Raw genomic sequence first — 22,923 nt, 5'->3', positions numbered from 1 at the left:
ATACTTTTCAGCAGAAACGGATAGAGAAGAGGGATGATATGATCACACTACAATCTTGGAAACCTCTGCTCTGGCTACGAAGTGAAGAAAAGATTAGAGGTGAGCCAGAGAGAAACGGGTAGACCAGCCAGGAGGTTACTGGGGTGGTCTGGGAAATAGGTGGTGTTGGTTCTGATCAGGGTGGTGTTGGTGAAGTAGAAAATTACAACAGCAGGTGGTAATGGATTAGACACAAGGGGGAAAACAGCAAGATGGAGGAAGGCATCAAGGTTGACTCAAGTTTCTGGCTTACGTAACTTGTTGGATGGTGTTACCCTTCACCAAAATAGGAAACACCAGAAGAGGAGTAGGCTGGAGGAAAACTCATGAGTTTATTCTGTTATTGTATCAGATAAGATGTTTTTGAGTGTAAACAACAGAAAACATGGACCTACTGTCTTAAATTGTAATGAGCTTACTATCTCACTTAAAATCCAGTGAGGGCTGGTTGATTCAGAAGCTCATTGGCATCATCAGATCTCCAGTCTCTTTCCCCATTTTTTTCTTCCTTCTTCAGCATACAGGGTAGCTCCCTTTTGCGGTTGGAAGACGGCTGGAGACATCAGTGTCCAGAGCCAGGAAAGGGACTTTCTCCTTGTTTTGTCTCTTTAAGGGCTGACTACTTGTCCCAGAACCCCCCGCAGCAAACCTCCCCTCTGTATCAGCCATAGTACTTGATGTTATATGCTGTAACAAACAATCCCAATGACCATGTGGCTCAACACAATAAAAATTTATTTCCCACTCACATTCCAGTTCTGTGCAAGCTGGGTGGCTCTCTTGGGAATCTAGGATCCTTCTTTTACATGCTTCCACGATATTGGAGTCATTTTCTTTTAGCCTTATGGGTGACTAAGGTGAGAGTGACCTAAGGATCTCACTTGCATTTTAGGGCTAAGCCCCAAAGTGGCAACTATTACTTTTGCCCACATTGCATTGGCCAAAACCAGTTCCCCACCCTAACCTAACAGCATAGGAGGCTGAGAAATGGAGTCTTAGTCTGTGCCCCAAAAGAGGAGCCAGAATTGGTCAGTATGTAGCCAGTCTGTTGTATCCTCACATGTCAGCAGGCAGAGTTGGGTCAAATACCTCTTTCTGCTTCTACCACTGATAAGGGGATGGAATTACTGTGGTTGGCTTATATTAATCATATCTCTGTGAGTCGAGATTTTCCTCCTATACTTCAATCAGAACAACATGTTGCAAATGATTGAACACAAAAGCAGCACTTACTGGGGCCATCTTTCAGCCACAGAAGGGAGTTAATCACCCCCTTCACTGGATTTTTTATAAGATAAAAAAGTCATTATGGTTTAAACCAGTTGATTCACATTTTCTGTTATTTGTACAGAATGGAAGTGGAAACCATATGACACTCTTAATAGATGAAAAAAAAAGCATTTGAAAAAAAAATCTAACACTCAGCAAACTAGCAGTAGAAGACTTTCTTAACCATTTAAATAACATCTACAAAAACCTTACAGCTGATGTCATACTCAATGGTGAAAGATTGAATTATTTTTGCCTAAGATCAGAAATGTGGCAAGGATTTTCATTCTAACCACTTATATCCAATATTATATTGGAAATCCTAACCAGTGTAATAAAGCAAAAAAAAAAAAAAAAAGATAAGTAAAAGGAATATGTATTAGGAAGAAGCAAGACTGACTTTATTTGCAGTTGTCATGTATTTAGAAAATTCTTAAGAACATACAAAAAAGCTACTAGAATTAGTAAACTTAGTAAGATCACAGGATACAGGATCAACATTAAAAAGTCCATTGTATTTCTATATACTAGCAATGAGGAATCCAAAAAGGAAATTCAGGTAATAATCGTATTTGTGTTAGCATCCAAAAATGTATGAAGGAATACATTTATAGAAGATACATAATAGATGTACATTGAAAACTACAAAACATGATTGAGAGATGTTAAAGAAAACCTACATTAATGGAAAAAGTGCATGGATTGGAAGACGACATCTCTCCCCAAACTGCTGTATAGCTTCAAGGCAATCCCAATCAATGTCTCAGCAAGGTTTTCTGTAGAAATTGACAACCTGACTCTAAAATTTATGTGGAGGGGCACCTGGGTGGCTCAGTCAGTTGAGCATCTGACTTCAGTTTAGGTCATGATCTCATGGCTCATGAGTTCAAGTCCTGCATTGGGCTCTGTGTTGACAGCTCAGAGCCTGGAGCCTGCTTTGGATTCTGTGTCTCCCCCTCTCTCTCTGCCCCTCCCCCACTTGATATCTCTCTCTCCCTCCCTACCTCTCTCTCTGTCTCTCTCTCTCTCTCTCTCAAAAATAAACATTAAAAAAACTTAAATTAAAAAAATAAAATTTATGTGGAAATGCAAAGGACTTAGAATATCCAAAACAACATTTTAAAAGGTGAACAAATTTGGAGAACTTCTACTACCTGATTTTAAAACTTATTGTAAAGCTATAGTGATTGAGATAGTACAATACTGTCATAAGGAAAGACATAAAGATCATTGGAATAAAATTGTAAGTCCAGAAACAGACCAATAATTATATGGCCAAATGCTTTTCCACTAAGGTGCCAGATTAATTCAATAGAGAAATAATGGTCCTTTTAGTAAAAGTGCTAGAAAAACTGAAATCTATATGGAAAGAGATGTATTCAGGAGTCAAGGCTTAATAAAATTAATACTTTTTACTAATTCATTAAGCACATTTTAAAAAATTACAGTCTACTGGAGTGCCTGGGTGGCTCAGTCAGCTGAGCGTCCAACTCACGATTTTGGCTTGAGTCAATCTTATGGTTCATTGGGATCAAGCTGAGCATTGGGCTGTGTGCTGACATTGTGGAGCCTGCTTGGGATTCTCTCTCCCTCTCTCTCTGCCCCTCCCCTGCTCTGGCATGCACACTCTCACTCTCTCTCAAAATAAATAAATAAATAAACATTAAAAATAAATAAAATTTCAGTATGCTTAACATACAGCATCAAGCACATTCTTAAGTACAGCTGCCTCTTTTTTCTGTAGGTGCATGATAGGGAAGAATACAATTACTATTAGTAGAGTTGGTGCCAATGCCTTGATTCATAGTAGTCATAAGCAGTTTTATGAGCCCTTGCTTTTGTGTCTACAGATCAATATGTCAACACAGCAAAAAAGGCAAGTCATGGGGCCTTTGGCTGGTTCAGTCAGTGGAGCATGCGACTCTAGACCTCAGGGTTGTAAGTTCAAGCCCCACATTGAGTATAGAGATTACTTAAAAATCTTTAAAAATTGGGGTGCCTGGGTGGTTTGGTTGGTTGAGCGTCTGACTTCAGCTCAGGTCATGATCTCACGGTTCATGGGTTTGAGCCCCGTGTCGGGCTCTGTGCTAATGGCTCAGAGCCTGGAGCCTGCTTTGGGTTCTGTGTCTCCCTCTTTCTCTGCCCCTCCCCCACTCACACACTCTCTCTCAGAATAAACATTTAAAAAAATTTTTTTAAAGGGCAGTTACATTTTTATATTTTTGCAAAAATAGTTATGACCTTGTGGGACCCTTAAAAGGATCTGTGGAACACACTTTGAGAACTGCTAGTCTAGAAAGAGGTAAAAAGGGAAAAGGAGGACTGAGACCAAGACTTGAAGATGTCCTGGTTGGAGGATGAACCTGAAGAGAAACACAGAAGGAATAACTTAAGAGGTAGGAGAAAATCCAGAACAGTGAAAAGGCAGGGAAGCCACAAGATTGCTTTCAGAATGTGGACAGAACCAATCATGTGGAATATGGATTAAGGTCCACTGAGAGGAGAGATGAAGAAGGTCCCACTGTTGAGGGACACGGATGTCACTGGTGATATTAGCAACAGCTGTCTCTACAAAGTGATTCCAGGTCTGAAGTCAGATTTGAGGAAGATGGGGAAGTGAAGCTGGTGTGGGGGGGAGTCTTCAGGGGGATTTGTCAAGGGCAAAAAGAGACCAGCCGACAGCTGAGGGTTGGAGTCACCATTGCTCATTTACTCTCAATGAATGAAAGAATGAATGAATTGGTGATGCATTGGATGTGGACGATAGAGCAAAAGAAAATCCTGTGGCTGGGTGGCTCAGTCAGTTAAGGGTCCAACTCTTGATTTCACCTCAGGACATGACCTCGCTGTTCATAGGTTCAAGCCCTACATTGCGCTCTGCGCTGAGAGTGTGGAGCCTGCTTGGGATTCTTTCTCTTTCCCTCTCTCTTTGCCCCTCCCCTTCTCTCTGCCTCTACTTCCCCTACCCTCGCCACGTGAGCACGTGTTTCTCTCTCAAAAATAAATACACTTAAAAAAAAAAATCCCAAGGGGACACCTGGTTTCTAGCTTCTGGAACTAATCATATAATGGTCTATTTCTTGAGATGGGAAACTAAGGCCCAAGTATGGTAGAACATACCTGTAGTTTGAGCTGAGAAAGAATTTGCCTAGAAAATTTTAATTTCCTTTTTAAGGATGTTGGTTTTTTTCCCCCCATCCTCATAACCCATTTACTACTTCTGTTGGTAAGAAGCATTGAGAGTTTCCAGGTCTTGGGTTATATGCTTTTTCTAGTTAAAACTTCCCTTAGTTAAGAAAAAAAAAAAGTTCACCTTAGTTTTACGATCTAACCAAAAAAATGTTATGTCTTTATATAGTAGAAGATTCTCAAATTTTGCCCTATTAGAGAAATTTGTATCTTTAATTGAAACTATTTTGGCTTACTTAATTGAGCATTTTCTTAATTTAATGAACAGAATTAAATTGAGTTATGCTTTTTCTATGCAGAGTGAGAAATTATAAGCAAGTGGCTTCCAGTATTTGCTTAAATGTATTTTTATCCTCCCTAATCTTATATAGGGATCCTAATTTTGAGAACACAGCTGCCCTAAAATTTTAACATTTTCAGCGATATATGCCTGTCCATGAAAAGAACAAATTCTTTTGAATAAAGGAGCTTCTTTAATTACTTCCATTTAGTATGAAATCAGGAAAAACACTTTGCTACTCTCATTTATAGGGACCAATTTCTGGAGTTTATTTAACATAAAAGACAAAGTTATTCAAGTAAAATCAAAAGAAATTAAGAATTTTTTTAATGAATGCTATTGAACTAATTGGAATAGTGGATCGTTTTTAGGGCCACCAGATTTTAAATTACAGTCAGTAGAACAGTTACAGGACACGGAGCTGAAATGATTTTACAAAACTGTTTGAAATCATTGCCTGACTTTTTTCCTTTTTTATTTCTTAAAAAAAATTTTTTTTTAATGTGTATTCATTTTTGAGAGACAGAGACAGAGCATGAGCAGGGAAGGGGCAGAGAAAGAGGAGAAGACACAGAATCTGAAGCAGGCTCCAGGCTCTGAGCTGTCAGCACAGAGCCGGATGCGGGGCTCAAACTCACAAACTATGAGATCATGACCTGAGCCAAAGTCAGACACACTCAACCGACTGAGCCACCCAGGCGCCCCTTTCCTTTTTTATTACAAACATCAGTGTACAAAGTCAGAAAATGTTTAAAATTGTCTCAGTGTTTAAAACATTACACACTCTAATAACAAAATCAACTATATTATGCAATTATTTTCACTAAAATTTGCACATGAATTTAATGCATCTCACAGTTCGATAAAATATCCTGATAAACCATCCCCTTCCTCCAAAATTTAAAGCCATATGAACGATATGGAAGTTTTCACTTTTGGTCTTTCATGTTGAATTATAAGGTAGAATAAGTTCTGGAAAATTCAAAACGTGACCTTTTCCCATTGCTCTATTGAAAGAAGTTATAATTCCTTTAAATTTTTTTAAATAAGTTTTATTTTTTTATTATGCTTTTAAAGTTTATATATTTATTTTGAGAGAGAAAGAGAGCACTAGTGGGAGAGGGGCAGAGAGAGAGAGGGAGAAAGAGAGAATCCCAAGCAGGCTCTGTGCTGACAACATGGAGCCCCGTGCAGGGCTTGATCCCAGGAACAGTGAGATCATGACCTAACTAAGAGTCGGATGCTTAACTGACTGAGCTACCCAGGTGCCCCTGCTTTAATTTTTTAATGTTATATTTAACATACATATCATAAAACAGGTTTACATGTATCTGATAAATAATTAATGCCAGAAAAGTCCGTGAAAAATTTTTGTGTCTTCCATTTCCTCCCCCAAAGGTACCCCTACTGGTTTTGCATTCAGCCTTCCAGAAATTCTCTTCGCATAACAAAGGACATATATTTGTTCTTCTCTTGTTTTGGAATGCGAATGGTAGCTTACTCCTCACACTGTTCAATACCTTGATGCTGTTAGTTAATATCTTAGAGATCTTTCTGTATCAACATGTACAGAACTGCCCTCATTCTTTTTGGCAGCTCTATAGAATTCCATTGAAGGGTTGGAACCATAATTTAGTCTTGTCTTAGAGAGGAAGCCAGCCCTGATCTCTAATCTAAACGATTAGACTCTGGAGCCAGACAGTGTGGGCTCCAATCCTGACTCTACCCCCTTCTCACTGTGTAAACTTGGACAAATGACTTAATTTCTGCACCTCAGTTCTCTCATCTGAAAAAGGTAATAATGAATAATGACAGTGCCACTGAACAGGTTTGTTGTTGAGGGTTGAGTGAATGAATATTTGTAAGACACAGAACAGTGCCTAACATGTTAAATGCTATACAAATGTTCTTAAGTAGATGGATATCTAGATTGTTTCTAGTCTTTTGCTACTACAGATAATGCTGCAGTGAATATTCTATTACTTGTATGACTGGGCACAAGATCCTAGAGTTCGAATTGCTAAAGGGTAAAAAGAAAAATAATATATATATATATATATATATATATATATATATATATATATATATACACCCTTTCTCTGATGTATTTTTCTTCTTTAGTACTTAAAACCATTTGACATATACATTTATTTTTTTATGTGTTTACTTATTTATTTCGAGAGCATGCGTGAGCAGGGGAGGAGCAGAGAGAAAGAGAGTCTGAAGGAGGCTGTACGCTGATAGAACAGAGCCCGACTCAGGGCTCCATCCCATGACATGAGATCATGACCTGAGCCGAGATCAAGAGTTGGACACATAACCGACTGAGTCACCCAGGCGCCCCTGGCATATATACATTTAGAACTTTGTATTTTTAAAATTTTTTAAAAATATTTATGTATTAGTTTTGAAAGACAGAGAGACAGAGCATGAGCGGGGGAGGGGCAGAGAGAGAGGGAGACCCAGAATCTGAAGCAGGCTCCAGGCTCCGAGCTGTCAGCACAGAGCCCGACGTGGGGCTTGAACCCACGAGCCGTGAGATCATGACCTAGGCCGAAGTCGGACGCTCATCTGACTGAGCCAGCCAGGCACCCCAAGAACTTTGTATTTTTAATTCCCCAAATTGTCCCAAATTTCTTCTTTTAACATTTGGAAAGAAAAATGACAACCAGCAACCTGAGAAAACTTCCTGTGTTCTAGATTTTTAAAGACAGCTTTAGAAAGCACCAGGCATCTGGAAGCCACGTGTCCTGTAGCTCTCACCACGCTCTTTCCTGCTAGAGATGAAGAGGTGAGCAAGTCCCTGTTCCTCCCTGTCTGTGCGAGGGGGGTGCTTGCAGAGTCCCCGTAGAGAATGAAAGACCTGTGAGTCTCTGTGATCTGTGTAATGACATGGACGGCGGAATAAATTCTGGGGGAAAAAGAAGAAAAGAGGCCATTAAGTTTACTTAGAAGTTTCAGGAAGAAAGGTGTGGCAATGCTGCTTTGCACACATCTACCCTCATCCTTACCCCTTTGGTGCACATTGGCCTGACTTCCAGCTGCCAGTCCCCTGCCACTTCCTTGCCTGAGGTCTTTCTTTGGCCCGTAGGTCCTCCTTGGCCCCAACATGACAGCTCAGAAGTGTAAGGAGTGGATGAAACTCACCCACCCCCTGACCCGCCACCCTGAGAAAATCCCTCCATCATTGACTGGCAGGAAGAAGTGTGTAAATAAATACCCAGCACTCTTGCCCCCTCTGTGGGGTGGCTCTGAGATCCCAGAGTTCTCCCGCAGGATTAAGTCTTAGTCGCTCACACTGGGACCCTGTTTGAAAACAAACCTTTATTGCTGCCTTCCCTTCGCTATCTGATTTCCCTTCTCCCACGCTGATGTCTCCTGGGATCACCTGCCACATAAATTGCTTGCACTTGACACATTGGCTCAGTGTTTGCTTCTGGGAGAACCCAAAGCAACACAAAGCATACATTAAAGTTGTGTTTTAGGGGAGAAAATTGTGCATGTGTGAGATTTATAAATTCATAAATTTACATTCGGGGTGTGTAATAGCTTTGTGCATTAGCCATTCATGGAATAGCATTAGTCAATGTGCAAGGCGATTATCTTAGATTTCTCGCCTTAGGATAGAAGATAATTCTCATTTCCAGTTATCAAATTAATTTCCTTCTGCAGATATCAAAGATTACTTAAGTCAGTTTATATCTCTATTTAATAGAAATTAATTTGATTTGAGATTAAATTATATTTCGTCTACTTAGGATCAGAACAATATAGTTGTTTGAACTGGGAAGACAATGTATTTAAAAATTCTAGGGGTGCCTGCATGGCTCAGTCAGTTAAGTGTGGGACTCATGATATTGGCTCAGGTCATGATCTCACAGTTCATGGGTTTGAGCCCTGCATCGGGCTCTGTGGTGACAGTGCAGGGTCTGCTTGGGATTCTCTTTCTCTGCCCCTCCCCTGCTTGCACACACACTCTCTCTCAAAAAATAAATAAACTTAAAAAATTAAAAATTAAAAAAAATTCTAGTGGGAAAATCTGACAACACGTCCCACATTTGTCATGTCACTGCCAGTTACAGGGGAGGCAAGTTCAAGAGGGAAATCTCTCACCCTCAAACTGAAAATTGCCGGTGGGTTCTCAGCTCCAAACAGCGAACTTCAAGGCTATGTTTTGAGATCTAATCTAGGAGTGTGTGGATGGAAATTCTTGCTGAACTCCGGGTGAAAGTACAGCTGAAAAGCCAATTGCTAAGTTCTTACACAGCAGGAATGAGATGAAATGAGACCCTGAAAAATCGGAGCAATAATAAACCCTGGTTTGAAGAACAGTGTTTTCGTTTAGGAGAGACAACAAGTATAAAAAAATTTATAAGAACTTGCTTATCTAAACCAAGCCTCCTTTTCTGCATCTGTCAAGGGGGATCACCTTGATGATTACTTGGATAGGTCTGGGGATTCATTTATTTAAAAAAAATTTTTTTTAATGTTTATTTATTTTTGAGAGAGAGAGAGAGAGAGAGAGAGAGAGAGAGAGAATCCGAAGCAGGCTCCAGGCTCTGAGCTGTCAGCACAGAGCCTGACGCGGGGCTCAAACTCACGATCTGTGAGATCATGACCTGAGTCGAAGTCAGATGCTCAACCGACTGAGCCACCTAGGCACCCCTGGGGATTCATTTAAAGAATGAAAATAAGTCACCCCTGGGTGACTCAGTCGGTGAAGTGTCCAACTTCAGCTTAGGTCGTAATATCGCGGTTCATGAGTTCGAGCCCTGAGTCAGGCTCTGTGCTGACTGCTCAGAGCCTGGAGCCTGTTTCAGATTCTGGATCTCCCACTCTCTCTACCCCCCCTCTCAAAAATAAACATTAAAGGGTCCCCTGGGTGGCTCAGTTGGTTGAGTGTCTGACTTTGGCTCAAGTCATGATCTCACAGTTCATGAGTTCGGGCCCGAGTCAGGCTCTGTGTTGACAGCTCAGAGCCTAGAGCCTGCTTCGGATTCTGTCTTCCTCTCTGTGTGTTCCTCCCCCTGCTCACGCTCTGTCTCTCTCTCAAAAATAAAGATAAGTGCTGTCTTTGGCAGCACATATACTAAAATTGCAACGATACAGAGAAGATTAGCATGGCCCCTGCACAAGGTTGACAGGCAAATTCGTGAAGTGTTCTATGTTTTTTTGATCTGTCTAATCTGATACTAATAAAATATTGTTTTAATTACTGTAACTTTATAATAAATCTTGATATCTAGTACAGCAAGTCTCCCCACCTTGTTTTGTCTATTTAAATTGTCTTTGCTATTCTTATATGTTGGCATTTCTATTTTGAAATCATATTGCAAAATTCCACAGAAAAAAATTGGGGATTGTTTTGAAAGCAGAGCAATCTGGAGAGAATTGAACACTTTTGCAATAATAAGTCTTCTACTTTAGAATCAAGATATATCTCTGTCTCTTTAGGACTTCAAAAATTTTACCACTATATTCTATTATACTCTGTTAGGAAGTTTTTCACAGATTTTGTTAAACTAATTCCTAGGAATCTGATATTTTGAACCTGCTATGGAAGGTTTCCGTTCATAAAATTTATTTGCAAACTGCCACTTGAATTTAGAAATGCAGTTGGTTTTTGTATGTGTCACCTTTGTTAATGTTACGTTGCTTAGTCATTTCATTCAGATTATTTCCCATATTTAACACTTTAATTGCTCCTTGTTCCTCCCTGCACCTCACTTTCCTTCTGTCTTAAGATCACCCTTTAGTGTTGCCTGTAGTGCAAATCCTATCACTTTTCATGGTCTGAAAATGACTGTATTTAACCTTTTTTTTCCCAGTTTGCTTGTTTGAACTGGAATCCTAATAAAATCTATATACATGGTAATAAATAAATAAAAATAAATAAATAAATACAGGAAAAAAGTAACCATTAAAAAAATACAAATAAAGTTGTTACTAAACGACCTGCTTTTTTTTTTTTTAGCAATACATTTTTAAATTTTTTTTTTTTAACGTTTATTTATTTTTGAGACAGAGAGAGACACGGCATGAACGGGGCAGGGGCAGAGAGAGGGACACACAGAATCGGAAGCAGGCTCCAGGCTCCGAGCCATCAGCACAGAGCCCGACGCGGGGATCGAACTCACGGACCGCGAGATCGTGACCTGAGCTGAAGTCGGACGCTTAACCGACTGAGCCACCCAGGCGCCCCTAAACGACCTGCTTTTAAGAGGTAGAATGACATGAGCTTCTAGGAAGATCTTCCTCAGAGCAGTGTTTATACCAGCAAAAGATGGCCAGCTACCTACCTGTCGCTTTCACAGGGGTATGGCTATATCACTACAGCCCTGTCTCCATGTGCAGTTCTGTGTGGAGTTAAAAAAGGAGGCAAGTAGTCACGTGGACTAACACTGAGAGATGTCTAAGACTGTGGAGAAAAGAACATTACAGAAAAAAATGCTCACCTGTATTTTAAAAATACACTATATGATTTTATAAAGATACACATGTATGTGGCTGTAAGTGTGTGTGTGTGTGTGTGTGTATTGATTTTTTTATTTATTATTTGTCTCCCCTACTCGATAGTAAGCTCTATAAAGGCAGGGACTGTGTTTTATATGTTTTGTTCACCACTAGACCCTCAGTGCCCTTAGTAGGGGCTCAGTACTTATTTTTATTTACTTTTGTGTGTATGTGTATGTTCCTTTTCTTTGTGGTAAAATATATATAACATAAATTCACCGTTTTAATCTTTTTAAAGTGTATGGTTTAGTGGCATCAAAGAGATTCACACTGTTGTGCAACTGTCACCACCATCCATTTCAAGAACTTTTTTCACTCTCCCCCACTGAAACTTTGTCCCCATTAAACATTAACTCCCCCCCAGCCCTTGGCAACTACCATTCTACTCCCTTTCTCTATGAATTTAACTACTCCGGGTACCTCATGTAAGTGGAACCATATAACTGTTATTTTCCGACTGGCTTATTTCGTTTAGCATTGTGTCTTCAAGGGGTACCTGGGGGGCTCAGTTGGTTGAGTGTCTGACTCTTGATTTCATCTCAGGTCATGATCCCAGGGTCGTGGGGTTGGGCTCTGTGCTGAGTGTGGAGCCCGCTTAAGATTCTCTCTGTCTCAAAACAAAACAAAACAAACAAAAACCATTATGTTTTCCAGGTTTATTTATGTCTTAGCATGCATCAGAATTTCCTTCCTTTTTAAGGCTGAATATTATTCCAGTGTGTGTGTGTGTGTGTGTGTGTTTATTTTCCTATACAGCTATCTCTAGCTATCTATATCTATGTTATCTATCTATCTATCTATCTATCTATCATCTATCTATCAAGAGATACACACCGTATTTTGTTTACACATTCATCTGTTGATGGACACTTGGGTTGGGTCTACCCTGTGAATAATGGGGCTATGAAAGTGTACATAATGAAGTCTCTGATTGCAATCCTTTTGGGTATATATCTAGAAATGGAATTGCAGGATCATAGGGTAGTTCTGTTAATGTTTTGAGGAACCTCCATACTGTTTTCCATAGCAGCTGCACCATCTTCTGTCCCCTCCAACAGTGCACAGAAGTTGTAGTTTCTTCATGTCTTTGCTGACATTTGTTATTTTATATGTTTTTTGAAATAACAGTCCTGAATGGGTGTGGTCAATAGTTATTTTCTGAATAAGCAAACACTATCTCTAAAATTAGAATAATTACTATTTATTGCATTGTATTTTATCTAAGGATATTAGGGTTATCAAAAGAATACTTTTGAGAGACACTTTTCGACAGCAAGAACATCGATGTCCATTTTATACAAGATATCTAGTAGGCCCTAGAGCAAAATATATTGTTAAATCCAAGTTACTGTTTTAACTTAGACAAATAATGTCCATTGACAATGTCCATTTAATACAAAACTATACTAAAAGATCTTTAAATATCTTGTCCTATACAGTTTAATTTGTGGTGTGAAATTAAATATTTTTTAAGTATTTTTTAAAAATTTATTTATTTTGAGAGAGAAAGAGAGCACGTGCACATTGCAATTTGGGGAGGGGCACAGAGAGAGGGGGACAGAGGATCCGAAGCAGGCTCTTCACTGTCAGCGCGGAGCCTGATGCGGGGCTTGAACTAACGAATTGCAAGATCATGACCTGAGCCCAAGGTGGATGCGTAACCAACTGAGCCACCCAGGTGCCCTTGAAATTAAATATTTAAACACAATAAAAAGCAACATTCATCCTCAAGTAAATTACACATAGAATTACTAGATGGCTCAGCCATTCCACTCCCAGGCATATACCCAAAGGAACTGAAAACAGGTATTAAAATAAAAGCTTGTATGTGAATATTCATTACAGCATTATTCACAGTAGCCAAAACGAAACACCCCAAATGGCCATTAATGGATGACTGAAAAAACGAAATGCAGTATATTCATACGGTGAAATATTATTTAGCCATAAAAAGGAATAAAGTACTGGGGTGTCTGGGTGGCTCAGTTGGTTGAGTGCCCAATTCTTGAATGTTGGCCCAACTCATTCCAACTCGTGGGATCGAGCCCCATGTTGGGCTCTTTGCTGAGTGTGAAGCCTGCTTAAGATTCTCTCTCTCTCTCTAAAAATAAAAAAAAAGGATTAAAATGAATAAATTACTGACGCATGCTACAACATGGATGAACCTTGAAAACATTAATCTAAGTGAACGAAGTCAGGAACAAATGCCACATATTATATGATTATATTTATATGAAATATCCCAATAGGTGAATCTATAGAGACAGAAAGCAGATTAGTGGTTACCAAGGGCTGTGGGAGGGGAGGATGAGGAGTACCTGCCCCCCTGGAGTGATGAAAATGTTTGGAGCTTGATAGAGGTGATGGTTGCACAACATTGGGAATGAACTAAGTTCCACTGCATCATATCCTTCTCATTGGTTAAAATGGTGAAGTTTTTGCTATGTGAAATTTACCCCAATTTTTAAACAAAAGTCACATACCTCCACACAGCAGTGTAGGCGGGTGGAGTACACAGAATACAGAAGGGTAGAAGGGACAGCCCTTCCCCGCCATGCTCCAAGTCCCTCATTACCTCTGAGGTAATGACTCTCAATGGTTTCTTACAAATCCTTCCAGAAAATATTGTGCTTAAGCTTTTTTGTTGTTTTAATAGAAATTGGATCATATTCTATACACTGCTCTGCACCTCGCTTTTTCCACTTAATGATGTATTAGTGATTTCTCTATGTCAACATGTTTAGTGCTGGTTCATTTATTTTAACAGGTGCATAGTAATATTTTATTGACTGAATGTACCTTAATTTGTTTAGCTAGCCCCCTCCTGATGTATGCTTATGTTGGCTACTGCACACAAAGCAACTTTGGAAGATACTTATTCAGAGATCTTTGTGCACACATGCAAACATGTAAGATAAATTTCTTTTTAAAAAAAAATATTTATTTATTTTGAGAGAGAGAAAAGAGCACAACCAGGGATGGGGCAGAAAGAGAAGGAGAGAGAGAATCCCAAACAGGCGCCACACTGTCAGCACTGAGCCTGATGCGGGGCTTGAACTCACAAAACTGTGAGTTCACAACCTGAGCTGAAATCAAGAGTCAGACTCTTAACCAACGGAACCATCCAGGTGCCCCACATAAGATAAATTTCTAAAAGTAGATTTGTTGGGTGCTGGGGACTCTATTTGTGACCTCCTTCCCCATTCATATGTTGAAGCTCTAACCCCTAATGTGACTCTATTTGGAGACAGAGCCTTTAGGGAGGTAATTAAAATTAAATGAAGTCATAGGGTAGAGCCCAAATCCAGTATGACTGCTGTTCTTACAAGAAGGGAGGAGACGCCTGAGCTCTTTCTCTTTCTGCATGTGCACATGTAAGGGCACAGGGAGAAGATGCCACTTTCAAGCCAGGAAGAGAGGTCTCACCAGAAACCAACCTTGATGGTCTTCCAGCCTCCAAAACTGTGAGAAAATACATTTCTGTTGTTGAAACCACTCGGTCTCTGGTTTTCTGTTACGGCAGCTGGAGCCAAGTTAATACACTGGGTCAAAGGATATTCACATTTTAAATTTGATAGATAGGACCAAGATAGTCCTCTAAAGCTTTTTCTCCACTTTATTTTTCCACAGACAGTGAAAAAGACTAGTTTCTCCCATACCCTCACCAGCACTGGGTATTATTATACTGTTTAATCTTTGACAATCTGAGAAACACAGATTTTTGTGTATTGTAATTCAAATGGGTGCTTGAAGTTGAGATTTTTCCAAATGTGTGTGTGACTTCTCATGAGTGAACTTTTTATCTTCCTACTCCAACCCTGGAAGCACATTATATGGTATCACATGAAGGCGGGTCCAACTCCACAGGGACATTTCAAGAAACTTTCTTATGCACTTTCCTTTTTTCTTGCTTCTTGCATATTTTATGAGTCGGAATGGCTACAAAAGAAATAAAAGAAGAGAACATTATTTAGGGGTTTCTCATGTTTGATAGTAAGGTATGGAATTCCTAGTGATTTGGGAAAATCATATAGTATTATAGGTCATATAGTACTATATAGATAAGCATAATCCTCCATTGGAGTCAAATTTTCTCAACTTCCTGATGACAGTGAAATGGATTTGAACAGTTTTAGAACAGAAGTGGTTGCTACATGTGAATGCAGCACTATTACAAATAGGGATGGGAGGGATGTGCACTTTTTGCGCTTTGAAATATATTGAGCTAGACCATTTCCCTGATCATTCTTTCCTCCTTCTTACCCCTTGGGAGTCCAAAGATGTGCCACCAGGACACATCTTTATACCCCAGTGTTAAATGATGGTGGAATAGGGGTGCCTGGGCGGCTCAGTCAGTTGAGCGACCGACTTTGGCTCAGGTCATGATCTCGCGGTCTGTGAGTTTGAGCCCCGCGTCGGGCTCTGTGCTGCCAGCTCAGAGCCTGGAGCCTGCTTCTGATTCTGTGTCTCCGTCTCTCTCTGCGCCGCCCCCCCCCCCCATGCTCTGTCTCTCTCTGCCTCAGAAATAAACATTAAAAAAATTTTTAAAAAAATGATGGTGGAATGAATGAATGAATGAATGAATGGCAAAGACACCAATTAGTTAAAGTATCCGAGTGTTTCCGAGGAAGGATGTTATTTTGGCCAAGAGGCTGAGTGCAGCTTTTGATCTTTACAGCATTCAAAGTTATGACCTTGCAGCCACACATTGGCAAGTTGTGTGGCTTGAGCAGATTGAATAAGCTGATACAGCTTTTGTCACCTGTGAGAAATTGTAATCTTTTACACACACACGCCCGCACACACATACACACACACATATGCACATACAACTAATTATGATTTAAAAAGCTAGATAGAAATGCTGTCTTATAACTCACTGCTTTTTAGCCATCAATTCACAGATGTTGATTAATCATTGAACATTCATTCTGGTTGTGTGTTTTCAGGTCCAGTGTTCGAACTTTGAACGAGGTCAATAATCTTGTGTTGCTGTGGCCACAGTCCCTCACAATGACGGAGAATGAATAACCGAGTCTCAAATATTCTCTCCAGACTTGGGATACATGACTTGCATTATATTGTAAATGTGTTATATAGACTAGTTTCAAAGCAGACCAGGGCAACAAATTTGAAACTGTTCTACTAACTGGATGTGGCAGTGTTTTTTGTTTTGTTTTGTTTTGTTTTTGATAGGTGGTAACCTCAGCAGCTTCCATTTGTGGCATATGGTGTGTGACCTCCCAGAGGTCTGTGCTTTATTCTCTGACTCACTTTTCCTTGCCGTGCAATGGGTCCTGTCCATTTGTTCTCAGCCTGCAAATTTTCAGTTGGCTTTTTTTCACTTCCACCAAACAAATACAGAAATTGCCCCTTACTATTTGGCTGCATTTTTCAAAGCCTATTAGACTGTCCAAAGACTTCAGGGTAACTCTGTAACTTAAATTATCCAATTTTTTCTCGAATGAAATGTCTTTTGGGCTAGATATACAATAAGGGAAAAGCTTGGCACCCTGTGTCGTGCATTTTACCTTAGAAAAGGCCCCTGTGGCTTGACTTACATATGTCCAGAAATAAAATTTGCCTTTCTGCTGCCTTTTGAGGCAAAGCATGATGTACATGTTCCAAACATACTCAATTCTGTCTGTAGCAATTCTCGTGGTGAAGATGCTTGCCACAAAACGTCCTGGAGGGGAATCAGGTGGAAATGAATAATAGAGTAGGTGGTGCTTGGACAGGGACGGCAGAGCACCAGTTACGCGAGTGAGTGCTGAAGAAGTGATTTTATTTTGGAAATCATTAAAATGTGAAGTCGTGTGTTGTATGCATCTATGTGTTTAAGTAATACAAATTTTGAAACCAAGAAGACAGCCCCAATAGTCTCCCAATTGCCTCTTGGGTCATTCTTCCCTTGTTTTAAAGAATAGCGCATGATCTCAGCTAAATAGTTCTATGGGCTCATCCTGTGAAACCCCTGAGGTCTGACAGCCTTCCTTCCTTCATTCTTTCCCCTCTCCTATTGCTGGCAGTTTTCTTCCTGGGGTGGCTGATGAATCTGTGGTTCACACCCACACTCATTAGCCAATAACTCAAATGGTTACTTGGCCATATCCTTAATGTTCTCACTTTTTGCAATATGCCTAGGCAGAAAATTTTCCAAATCATGAAGTTCTACTTCCTTTCAGCTTAACAATTCTATCTTCAAGTCATTTCTTTCTTTTTGGATTTTACTATAAGCAGCCAGGTGGAGCCAAGCCACACCTTCAACCCTTTTTTTAGAAATTGCTTCAGTTAAATATCCAGTTTCATTGCCTGCAATTTCTACCTTCCACAAAACTCTAGAACACAAACACAGTTCAGCCATGTCTCTGCCACTTTAGAGCAAGGAACGCCTTTCCTCCAGTTTCCAGTAAGACGTTCCTTATTTCCATGTGAGACCTCATCAGGATGGCCTTTACTGCCCATATTTCTACCAACATACTGCTCCTGACCACTTAGGGATTACTTAAGACGACTGAGGCTTTCTCTACAGTTCTCATCTTCTCTTTCTGAGCTCTCACCACAATGACTTTTATTTATTTTTATTTATCTTTTATTTTTTCAGAGAGAAACAGGGACAGAGTGCGAGTGGAGGAGGAACAGAGAGAGGGAGAGGGAGACACAGAATCTGAAGCAGGATCCAGGCTCTGAGCTGTCAGCATAGAGCCCGACATGGGGCTTGAACCCATGAACCATTAGATCATGCCCTGAGCCAAAGTCGGACGCTCAACTGACTGAGCTACCCAGGCGTCCCTCACCAGAATTACTTTTAAAGGTATATTCATGGGGCATCTGGCTGGCTCAGTCGGTATAGTGTGTGACATTAGATCTTGGGGTTGTAAGTTTGAGCCCCATGTTGGGAGTAGAGATTTCTTAACAATAAAATCTTACAAATAAAGAAATAAAGGTCTGTTTGTGCCGTGTAGGCTTTCTCCAGCATGAACTTCCAAACTTCATTCTATACCCCATTACCCAGTTCCCAAGCCACTTCTGCATTTTTAGGCATTTGTTACAGGAGAACCCCCACTTCTCATTTTCATATATATGACCTATTTGGATTTGTTGTACAGTATATACCCATATGTAGAGATTCATATGGAGATTTATTATGAGGAATTGGCTCATACAGATACGGAGGCTAAGAAGTCCCACAGTCTGCTATCTGCAAGCTGGAGACCCAGTCAAACCAGTGGTATGGAGTGCTATGGAGTCTGAGTCTGAAGGCGTGAGAACCAAGGGTGCCAGCAGTGTAAATATTGCTCAGAGGGCTAGAGAAGATGACATGAAATGTCCTAGTTCAATCAGCAAGGCAAGAAAAAAGGGACAAATTCTTCTTTCCTCTATCTTTTGTTTCATTTGGGCCCTCAACTGATAGGATAAGGTCCACCCACATGGGGGAGGACAATCTACATCACCAAATCCACCCATTCAAATGATAATTTCTTCCAGGGCCATCCTTGCAGACACACCTGGAAAAAATGTTTAATCTGGGCACTCAATGGGCAGTCAAGTTGATACATTAATTAATAATCATACCAAATAACTTTTTGGAGGAGAAGGTCTGGACTGCATTTCAAGTTATGTATGTTCTAGCGAGAGAATATTCTGGAGTGAGATTTTGATGGTTAGTAAGAGCCTTTGTCTTTAGAAATGGAATTTCTCTGCTTCTGCTCAATGACAGTTGACAAAAGCAGTTGTGGGTGACTACCTTCTTAGGCAAGACCACCTTATCCCCCTTATTCTCTCTTTCCCACAGCAGTGATATGTTAAAAAGAAATGGTAGAATGCAAAGGGTTGTTTGAGTGCTGGATCTTGGCTGAGTTTCTGGTCTTCCTCTCTGGAGAATGGCTGTCCAGGGACAGCCTGCTTTGCAAGCTCATGGCCAAGGATGCTATTTCCCGTACAATAGGAAAGATGGTTGAAGGAGCTGCCTTACCATCCTTGTATAAACTTGAATCTGGAAAATGTCTGGAATTTTTTACAGATTGGTCAGAAATTCTGGCAGTTTTTGTTTTGTTTTTAGTTGCCATTAGGCTAGGCAAGCAATTCTCTGTGGGTGCTTTAGCACTGCCATGGTCAAATTCTATAGAAACACCAACCAAAATGGAGGTTATCCAGAAAAGGCAAATCTATAGAAATAGAAAGTAGATTAATATTTGCCTGGGCATGGGGTTGGGAAAATGGATTGACTACAAATGAGCCCTACCAATCTTTTTGGGGTTGGAAACATTCCAAGATCAGATTGTGGCAATGGCTGCATAGATCTGTAAATTCACTAAAATGATTCATTAAATTGTACACTTCAAATGGGTGAATTTTATAATATAGAAATTATACTATAAAGCTCTTAAACATACACACACACATACACATACACACACTCCAAAGATCATAGGATGGCACAGAACTTGAGCAATTTTGTTTCTAAGGAATAGAAGAGATTCTGACTGGGGCACCTGGATGGCTCAGTTGGTCAAGCATCTGACTCTCAGTTTTTGTCTCAGGTCATGATCTCACCATTCCTGGGTTTGAGCCCCACATCGGGCTCCACGTTGGGCTCGGGGCTGTCAGCAAGGAGCCTACTTGGGATTCTCTCTCTCCCTCTCTCCGCACCTCTCCCCTCCTCCCCTCCCCCTCCTCCCCCACCTCCAAAAAAAAAAAAAACTTAAAAAAAAGAAGAAATTTTGACTGTCTGGAACAAGACACGGGCTTCCACATTGCCTATTATTTTGAAATGTCATTGAAACAGATTCTCCTACTTGAAACCCTGTTTGTATTCAGGAAGGAGAAAAAAACATGGTAGAATGATGTATATTGTGTGCAAAAGGGGAAAGTTCGTAAATGGGGCCTAAGCCCGATTATTAACACCTGGAGCAAATACGTCATAGCCCAAATGCTGAAGATACTAATAATTTATGACTTACTATTCATGGTTCTTGTTAACTCTGAAGTAATATAGTCACATACTGCCTAAGATTTAATTATAATGACAATTATTAATAATACCGTGCAGTAGTATGTGTGTGAAATTTCCCTTCAGTTTTATCCAAGTTGATAAATCAATGAAGTCGTATTTAAATTTGCTTGATAACTGGCTTTCTTCTCATTTTTCCACTCAGTTTTGACTCTGCAGAAACTTGATGTTTCAGTGAATCTTTCAAGTTGAAACCATCGACTCAACATTTTCCCCCCTAAGAATAAGAATACTGAGAATGAATAGGACATTAGATTATGGAGCAAAATGTCTGGGTTTGTGATAGCTGTGTTTTTTTGGCTCATCAATTTAATGCAGATGGTTTTAAAGACTGTAATAAGTGTCTGTTCTTTTGTTCTAAATAGCAAAATGAAAAGGTTGAGTAATCAAAATTTATTATTGAAATTAGTGTAGTCTATCTCTTTGGATGCAGTTGTAGATTATTTTGAGACAAAACACTGCAGATTTGTTGGGGGAAATGAATACATTTTTGTGTATATAATATTCCCTTCTGTTTTACTTTAAACTGGATGATTTTTGAGGAAACTTCCGCAAGAGATACTTTATAATTCTATACCATGGTACACATTCAACATTCATTACAATTTTATAGCATGGCATACATTCAACACTCAATTACATTTCCTTGCCATCTTGCACACAAAGTACATACCTGCTTCAGGGCCTTTGCACTTGTTATTCTTGTTGCCTGATGGATCATTCCCTAGATGGTCATGGCCCACTGCCTCATTTAAGTCCCTGCTCAAATATCACTTCCTCAGAGCAGCCTTCCCTGATTAGCCTATCTAAAAATAGCACACTGTCACTATCCCTTTTGCTGGCTTTCTTTTTCTTCATAGCACTTATCCACTGGCTGACTTTATATGCTTGCCTTCCCACTAGAAAGTAAAGTCCATGAAAGCAGGAACCTCATCAGTATTGTTCATTGCTGTATCCCCAGCACTGGTACATAATTTGCTCAAGACATATTTGTTGAAATTAATTGAATAAATTGCAGTTTGACTTTAGATATTTACCTTTTTTCCTCCATAACCAGACAGTAAATTCATGGAAGGCAGCCAAAGACCCTGGTTGCTTTTTGATCCTCTCTAAAGCAATTAGCTCAGTTCTGCATGGATGATAGACATTCAACCAAGATTTACTGAATGCATGCCCTGAAACATGGATGTGTTGTTATGGGGCTAACCAGTCAGCATTCCCTGCAGGTGAACAAACAGTAATGTCTTGCCTCTCAGCCCACACTTCACAAGGTTCTTTTATTTATATTAACTCATTTGATCATTTTGCCAAAACTTTAGTAGTTCTTGAGGTTTGTCTAAAGAAATGAGCTTTCAGATATAACAAATATTAACTTCTGACATGAACACTTAGTTTGAATACTTTCTTGCTTAGATATCAGTGGCATTTAATGTGTTCTTGGATGCCTGAAAAAATATTTTTAAAGACTGAATAATGCTTAAAATAAACAAATAAATAAAAATAAAAACAGCTATCTTGTCATGTAACATGTGCAGGGAGAGATTTTTGGAAATGTTCAACAAAGTCTTCAAGGTGATTATATCTAGACAGTGGGACCTTGATAATGCTTATTTTTTTCAGCTTTTCATTTTTCTTGGTTGATTTTTAAAACAAATTTGAAGTTGTCAAAATAAACCTGTTTCTAAAATGCTTTATTTTTATATCATTTGTCAGTAGGTATAGCCTAAAAACTACCACTACGTATTTTCCTGGCTTTGTAATTCACAGTATACAGCAAATTTCATTCTGAGAACACTTTTAATACTGATACGTAGTAAATCAACAACCAATAAGATGAACCAAAGTTCTTTAGGGTTTTTTGGAGGGGTATGTTATTCTCTCAGCAAGAAAAATGGTAGAGCAGTGCTTTATAATTTGACAAATACTTTTTCATCTTTGCCCAAAACTACAACAACAACAGTCAACAACAACAATAAAAACTTTCCAGGATATTGGGGGGCACCTGTCTGGCTCAGTCGGTTAAGAGCCTTACTTGGGTCATGATCTCATGGCTCCTGAGTTCGAGCCCTGTGTTGGGCTTTGTGCTGACAGCTCAGAGCGTGGAGCCTGCTTCAGATTCCGTGTCTCCCTCTCTCTCTCCTCCTCCTCCCCCACTCACGCTGTCTCTTAAAAATAAATAAACGTTAAAAATTTTTAACAAACAACTTTCCAGGATATTGAGCTCCCAAAATAGAAGGTCAAAATCAGGCATCAGGGACTCCTTCCGGACTTTGGACCAACCTCAGAGGGCACACAGGAAACATGCTCACTTATTTTTTCTCAGTATTTAAAATACTTAAAATTCCCTTTTCCTTGTAGTTTTTACCACAGGAATTGGGAAGACATGCAAATAACCACTTTGTGGAAAATCTCTACTGATGCCAACGATATTGGGCTTAAAAGGTTTGGGGGTTGTTTTTTTTAAGTTAATTCTGAACCGAGGAGAGCTTTCTATGGCTGCCGGTGCACCTGATGGCAAGTGAGAATTCTTTACACGCCGAGCAGCTTGTGTGCCAGTCTCCATGCCTGTGCAGCTGTGCGCGCTTCTGCGTGCGTTATGTGTGCAGAACGGGTTTTGGGT

The 22,923-nt window shown here is 39.8% G+C and overlaps 1 protein-coding gene and 1 non-coding gene across 4 annotated transcripts in view; both read left to right on the top strand.

The window, feature by feature from the left end:
* HEATR3 (HEAT repeat containing 3) overlaps window positions 1-21,993 on the top strand; it is a 68,923-nt gene extending 46,930 nt beyond the window's left edge. For 2 of the 3 annotated variants that reach the window (XM_053210511.1, XM_027044521.2), the window contains one exon: window positions 20,449-21,993. In XM_053210511.1, coding sequence (XP_053066486.1) covers window positions 20,449-20,470 — 22 coding nt within the window. In that variant the 3' untranslated portion in view covers window positions 20,471-21,993. Of the gene's footprint in view, window positions 1-7,477; window positions 7,609-20,448 lie in introns of those variants that run through there. The other variant, XM_027044523.2, reaches the window with a different exon arrangement.
* On the top strand, window positions 9,843-9,949 carry LOC113595277 (U6 spliceosomal RNA). Its single transcript, XR_003415768.1, has one exon. It is a non-coding gene; the product is annotated as a U6 spliceosomal RNA (small nuclear RNA).
* Window positions 21,994-22,923: the final 930 nt, after the last annotated feature.

This window comes from Acinonyx jubatus, chromosome E2 (assembly GCF_027475565.1).
Source record: "Acinonyx jubatus isolate Ajub_Pintada_27869175 chromosome E2, VMU_Ajub_asm_v1.0, whole genome shotgun sequence".
NCBI classification, from domain to species: domain Eukaryota; kingdom Metazoa; phylum Chordata; class Mammalia; order Carnivora; family Felidae; genus Acinonyx; species Acinonyx jubatus.
This window is presented reverse-complemented; position numbering and strand designations above follow the sequence as displayed.